This window comes from Ctenocephalides felis, unplaced genomic scaffold, assembly GCF_003426905.1.
Source record: "Ctenocephalides felis isolate EL2017-DRISC unplaced genomic scaffold, ASM342690v1 CF-g0.4_SCAFFOLD_01886, whole genome shotgun sequence".
NCBI classification, from domain to species: Eukaryota; Metazoa; Arthropoda; class Insecta; order Siphonaptera; family Pulicidae; genus Ctenocephalides; species Ctenocephalides felis.
Window position 1 is genome coordinate 24,287,255 of NW_020538040.1, and position 6,985 is coordinate 24,294,239.

Sequence of the window (6,985 nt, forward strand, 5' to 3'; positions counted from 1 at the left end):
GGCCACAGAATCTAACTGTTGGAGGTATTTTTTCTGTTCACATTTTTGCAAAAAATACTGAACCGATTTTGAAAATATGAAAACCGTTGGGAAAAATTTATTTGGGAAAAGTGCTGATTAGTTTTTGACTATTATTGACCGACCACTTTCTTTGTAATTGAATTTTTAAAATAAAATTGGTGAAATTTACCATGGCGATAGTGTTCATGTCTAAATAAGTATTCTAAAATATTATAGTCCTACGAAGTGGTTGAATGTCAAAAATTCATTAAAGTTCGAAGTACTGGGTTGAACTTTTAGGACTTACAAATTGATGTTTTATGTTAAAAATTATATCAAATTCTCAATTTTCATTGATCAACTCAATTATTTATCGGATAGTTTATTCGACTTGTCTTAAAGCAAAATGCCTCTTAATATTAGTATTAGTTTACTTATTATTTATATTTTATTTTTATTTAGGACAAACAAACAGATACAATCAACAGATAAATTAGAATCAGTTAGAAGCGAATTGAGAGATATTGCTCGCAGATGGCAACAGCAAGAATGGCAAAGTTCGCGTACCGATTCCGCCCTGGATGCTCTCAGAACGGATTTGTCATTTCTTAGACAAAATTGCTGAAATAAGGCCAAAAATCCAACTGTTGGAGGTATTTTATTTATTTAGTTGTTGTATTGCAGCACTTGCTACGAGACGGCTTTTTGCAGGAGCGACATTGCTGTATGAACCAGCAGGCCGCTCAAGTATTTTTTTAGTTTTTTTTTCATTATTATCAATAAAAATATATTTAAAAATAAAAAATTGCTTCTAAAGAATAAAACAATAATATAACATTGATTTGAACAAATGTCGACATACTAGATGTTTTCAATAGGCGACACACGTACACACAGGTCGTCACGCGGATGTTGCCTATAGAAATTTAAGAGTAAATTGAGTGATTTCAAGGATTATTCAATCGTATTTGAATATAAATTGAGTCTTCAACATTGTTTATTTACACAAAATTTGCATTTATATAGTTTAAGTTGCTATTTCAAATGTTTAATTTTTCGTTCGATTTACGTGGATGTAGGAACGATAATAAATATATTTAATATATTTTTATCTTAAATTAAATTATTTTACAGAAGTGGGACAAATTAATCAGGATATTGTAAATGATCTTCAATCGCTTCGTGCGGAAGTGGCTACATTGAGAAAGGAAGCACTTGCTACCAAAACAGAATTATATAAAATCAGAGCAAATGTATCCAAAATTGCTGGACAAACTACGTAAGCGAATGCACAAATAGATATTTTTGCAGATGTTTAGCTGATGATTTAACCAAATTAACATATTTTTAATAATATCATATATATATATATATATATATATATATATATATATATATACATTGTAGAGACATGACTCGTGATTCACAAAATTATATAACGAAGCAATATTTCAATTCCGCTATGCAGAATCTCAAGCAATCTCTGAGACATTATGATATGGCTATGAAAGCGACTTATAGAGATTCAGGTATTGGCCTATAAAATAATACATTTAAATCTGAACAATATATTGCACTTATTTAGTAATTTAATAACTTGCGTTACATAAATAATAGCATGAGAATATTCCATTATTGGCAGGTAACAATCGGCCTTCGATAGATGGAAATACTGATAATATACCTGTTGATTGCTGGGAAGCTTATAAATCTGGAGCTGCCAACATATCTGGCCCATACCGCATTCGGCCTGTGGGAGCCGATAGGCCGTTATTTGCTTATTGTGATCAAGAACGATGGGGCGGCGGTTGGACGGTGAGAGAAACAGAGTGGCCAATTCTCCGATAAAATAGAAATGTTATGGCAACAAATGTTACTGTCCTATTTTCTTAAGCTATATATTTGCTGTATGGCTATTGCTAATCAGGCATTTCACACATAAAAGCTAACTTCACGTATGTGTTATCAATAAAACATTAGAAAAATGCACTTATGATAAAATTGTTATTGGACGTTCATGCGTTTTGTACGTTAATTATGTGTGAAGCTCCTGATCGCATAGAGAATAAATAGTTTTCCGAATAAATAGCTCCTGATCGTAACATATTTATCGTTTCCTTAACATTTCTATTTTATCGGAAAATTGGCCTCAGAATCTTTTAATGTTTTCACCCACTAGGCAGTCATGCCGTTGCAGGAAATTTAAGATAAAATGACCAACAAATATCGAATTGTAAGATTTTTCGCCGTTCGAACAAGATTTTATTCATAATTTCTTTTGAAAATTAGAAAACGAATTAAAACGATACGTTTGGGTGTGTATTTATAAATTGAACATAGATACTTTACTAACTACTACTAACTAAAAAAATATATAAATTCCAATGCATTTGAATATTGAACTCAAATGTACTTAATTTATTATTATTTATAATTGTTAGGGCACTGATAGGGATTTTTTTAAATCATTTATTATTTAAAATTAGATAACAATACATTATTTATATACATTATTCAACACGTTACAATATTTTCAGGTGCTGCAAACAAGATTCGATGGATCTACCGATTTTTATAGACCTTATCAAGATTATGTTCATGGATTTGGGAACGTTGCTGGTGAACATTGGTTGGGATTGGAAACTGCACATTTGGTATTATTCGTTGAAATAATAATATATTCAATTTATATTTTGCGTGCAAATAAAATATCATAATATTTTTAGTTTATTTATTTAAGTAACCAAAAATTCTTGTCATCCCAATCATATAATAATAATGTAATCATATTTTATGCTGATTTATATTCTCCGGTAGGCAGTGCTCAATTTCATATGCAACTACGTTTGGTGAGAAATATTTTAAAATGGATAACTGAAATGTCATGCCATATGATCAATTATTGCTAGAAATAATACATTTTACTTAGTAATTATACAAGGAAATTTTTACAAACCAATCAAACTTTAGACCGAATAATCTCTGTATCATTTCTATTAAATGATATTGTACTCAATATATTTTTCAATTATTAGTAAAATCTATTCTAAGAGTACTTATAACTGCCTACACAAGAATATTTTTAGCTGACAAAAGTTTGAACAAAGAAAATAGAATTTGATCGTCAAATGCATTACCCAAATTAAAAATAATTATTATATTAAATTTATGCTTAATATATAGCTAACAAGCAATGGATTATATGAATTGCTAATAGATCTGCAAGATTTTGATGAAATATGGACGTACGCATATTACAAGTCATTCTCGATCGGGCCAGAAGCTCAATCATACCCCATAAACGTTCTTGGTGCCTACTATGGAGACGCAGGTCATTATATATAGAATTAAATCAGTTCAGCGTAGTTTTGTAAATTATTTTGTTTTTTACCAGAGGATTTTTTGTATATATATATATATATATATATATATATATATATATATATTTATCTGAGCAAAATCCTCAAAAAATGAATTCGAATAAACAATGTTAAAATTTAATTTCTTGCTCATGATCATTTTACTTACGTTAATTTTGAATCTTCTATATGTTTATATAGGCGATTCGTTAGCATATCAAGCTGGTCATAAATTCTCGGCTCATGATCTGGATAACGACAACTGGCCTGAAGGTAGCTGTGCACAAGCACATCACGGTGCATGGTGGTATCACGCATGTGAACAAAGGTTTGATAACTTTACCAAACATTCGACATCGAAAATAGTCCATAATATCTTTATTGTCTTATTGAATTTGTATTTTTAGCAATCTGAATGGGTTATACTTATCGGGACAAATTCCTGAAGATGTTAGCAATCAAGGCATGTACTGGTATGAGTTCCATGGACCCGGCTACTCTTTGAAAGCATCGCGAATGATGATCAGACCGGCGGGCGCAAGAACTGACTTTAAAAATAAGGTATTCTTTCGTCATACTATTGTATAAATTTTATTATCACATTCAGTCTGAGAATCGACTAACATATTTTTTCCATACCCTTAAGTGGTAAAGTTTGGCCACTCCGAAGACGTTTCTTTAATTTTTTGGACACATTCATTTCATTTAATTTTTTTTTAAAATGTCCAATAAAAAAAAACATACTTGCCCTAATATTTCACAATTCTACCACAAACATCTACTTTGGAATAGAACCATAACCAAGGTAGCTTAGTTATTATAATTGTGAATTGCGAATTATATGCAATGAATTAATAATTATAAATATAATAAACTGTACGGATATAAACGTAAAAATTGGCGTCAGACTACCAATTTTTACACTCATTGAGCGCGTTTCAGTTCGTCGACATAAAATAAGTAATTTTTTAATTTTTTTATATTCGTACAGTTAAATATTGTAAAAAATATTTATAATTATTAATTCATTGCATATAATTCGCAAACAAAATATGATATATTTGAAAAAAAATTATAAGGTCACGCAAGGTCGTATAAAGGCATACAAGGAAAATATGTAAATACAAAATTATGTGTGCGATTATTTACATTTTTTTTTGATTTGGGAAAATATATATTTAATCCGACCGAAAACTCTCTGCAATAGAGCTTGAAACTACTAAAATCGATGTCGTAGTCCCTAGTGGCGGTTTATTTATTTATAAACACCTAAGGTTATTTATAAATAAATCAAAAACATATTTACGAAATGTTTATTAAATTATGATTTATGTTAGATAACAAAGTTAGAAATCAAACTATATTAACAAAACCGCAATATTTGCTAGAAATAATTAATACTATACTATCAATCAAACTTTGGTATCAAAAAATATGATTTCAAATAGTGGCACCTAGTACCGGACATTTCAAAATAACCTGCATTGATCATATATATACGAGGTGTGTTCAAAAAGTACCCGGAATTACTAATAATTAAATTTCGCGGGTGGAGTGTCTGATTGTCAAATTTTTTTTTTATTGTGTTGGTATACATGCCCCTAAAGTATGATGAAATTTTCAGCTATATTCACTGTTTACTTTGTCTGTGGTAGTCGCTAAGGTTCGACGTGTTTTTCTGAGCTCGGCGATTTTTACAATGGAAGAATTGAAAAGTCAAAGAATTTGTATTAAATTTTGCGTAAAAAATGAAATAAAGTGTTGCAAAGTGCAAAAATTCACCAGATATGGCTCCGTGTGACTTTTTCCTATTCCCAAAGTTGAAGAGACCCATGAAAGGACGGCGGTTTTCCTCGATTGAAGAAAATCGCTGAGAGTGCTCAAGGACATATCAAAAAGTGAATATCAAGGGTGCTTCGAAAATTGGAAAAAACGCTGGCATAAGTGTATTATATCTGGGGGGGACTACTTTGAAGGGGACCACATTAATGTAGACGAATAAATAAATATTTTTTTGAAAAAACGAAAATTCCGGGTACTTTTTGAACAGACCTCGTATGTAGCTATCTCCACACTCTGGAATGTCTGCACATGTCTTTGACGAATATTCTTAGATATTGCAAAAAAAAGTCACTATTCCACCCTAAACCACCCTATTGTCTGGGCCACCCCAATGCTCTCAGCTGGTGCATTTACCATAAGATTTTCATTCTTCGACTAGGAAATACGAAAAATGGAGTATGTAGTGACCGTTAGCACTCATGCAGAACAAAATTAAATAATTGAAATAAATTACGTATATTCTCACAAGAAATATCAATATGTTTACTGTCCTGCAGTAACGGACGACTCAGTGTCCGGTGCTAAGGGACAGACATTATCGTTCATTTGGTGGCACCTACAAAAATTGATTAGAAGATCTAATAATATTCTACCATTTTACGGATAACAATCAAGTACAACTTTTATCTTTGCATACCACTCAAATGTAAATGCATTAATATACTAGAATTACTTCCATTGATATTTAGGTGACGTCGTGATTTTGCGCCTAAAACAGGAAAGGGTTGCTCTCGCCGTGGCCGTGTGCGTCATAGGCGAGGCTTGGCGCGTGATCCTGTACCTGTGTGCTTCTTTCACTTGTATTTTGAAATGAAAAGATTTATACTTGCTCAAATAATACGTGTTAAATAGAGTGTACGGTGCTTTGTGCCGTCCGGCGTTACGGGACTTCCTCCCCTATACAGCTAGGATATAAAATGACACGTTTATATAAACACGTACATATATATATATATATATATATATATATATATATATATATGCAGTAAACATGCAATAGTCGATAATAAAACTTATATTTAAGCCTTTTCAACTATATCTAATTATTATAGTTATTCATAAGTTGCGCGGGAGGAACTAATGGTTGAACAAAACTGTAAGCGCTGCTGTAATTTCAGCTCGACGTAGTATGGAAACCGCCTTTCCAGAGTACCGCGTTGTCGAAGGGTTGACTGAATAAATAATTATTTTCGAATAATAAAAATGGAATAAAATTTGTTGGAATTTGAAGAAAGATTCTCATTTGAAAAATGTTTTATGATTTATGAAAGCCATTAAGGGTATACAAATGCATAACCCTTGCTTATGCATTATTTTTGTGTGTTTTTTTTTCAATCAAAATAAGAGTTAACCTTCGTTTGTTATATATTAACCTAATCTTGTATCAAAAGTCAAAATTTAAATCTGATAACTTATTGTATTTTTTCTAGTTTTGAAATTATTTGATATTATTTTGTTACAGACAGCCATGAATCCGAAAACGAAATCAGATGCAAGGCAGGCTCCGAATGCTAGTTCTGATTTGAGCGACTATGAATAATTGTAAACCATATCTAGACATAACTTTGATTGATCTTATTTTATTTTATTTGCAAGTTAAACTATCTAAGTTATTAATTTATGTATTGTGGACGTTATTCATAATAAATTAAAAGTGCATGTTTGCAATGTATTGAATAAACCAAATATTAAAAAACGAATTTACAATAGTTTGCCAGAAATAAATTATTCATGGTAAAATTAAATATTGTACAAACAACGATATAACTATTATAAATAAAAAA

The 6,985-nt window shown here is 30.7% G+C and overlaps 2 protein-coding genes across 2 annotated transcripts in view; both read left to right on the forward strand.

Moving 5' to 3' along the window:
- The window catches only part of LOC113374784 (protein N-terminal glutamine amidohydrolase-like), a 4,222-nt gene extending 2,939 nt beyond the window's left edge, over nt 1-1,283 (forward strand). The window contains exon 4 of the mRNA XM_026614751.1: nt 1,135-1,283. Coding sequence (XP_026470536.1) covers nt 1,135-1,283 — 149 coding nt within the window. The remainder of the gene's footprint in view (nt 1-1,134) is intronic.
- A 128-nt stretch (nt 1,284-1,411) lies between these two features.
- Nucleotides 1,412-6,780, forward strand: LOC113374785 (angiopoietin-related protein 1-like). Its single transcript, XM_026614752.1, has 7 exons — nt 1,412-1,529; nt 1,643-1,815; nt 2,538-2,654; nt 3,184-3,331; nt 3,561-3,687; nt 3,767-3,920; nt 6,664-6,780. The coding sequence occupies exons 1-7, from the start codon at nt 1,412-1,414 to the stop codon at nt 6,739-6,741; spliced, it is 915 nt and encodes a 304-aa protein (XP_026470537.1). The 3' UTR covers nt 6,742-6,780.
- The last annotated feature ends 205 nt before the right edge of the window (nt 6,781-6,985 follow it).

What these genes read in the sequence shown, in the direction of transcription:
- LOC113374785 (XM_026614752.1), top strand. Translation starts at nt 1,412, where the DNA reads ATGACTCGTGATTCACAAAATTATATAACGAAGCAATATTTCAATTCC. An exon ending in TGCCTACTATGGAGACGCAG is followed by an intron (nt 3,332 to 3,560) that starts GTCATTATATAT and finishes ATGTTTATATAG; the next exon opens with GCGATTCGTTAGCATATCAA. An exon ending in GAACTGACTTTAAAAATAAG is followed by an intron (nt 3,921 to 6,663) that starts GTATTCTTTCGT and finishes ATTTTGTTACAG; the next exon opens with ACAGCCATGAATCCGAAAAC.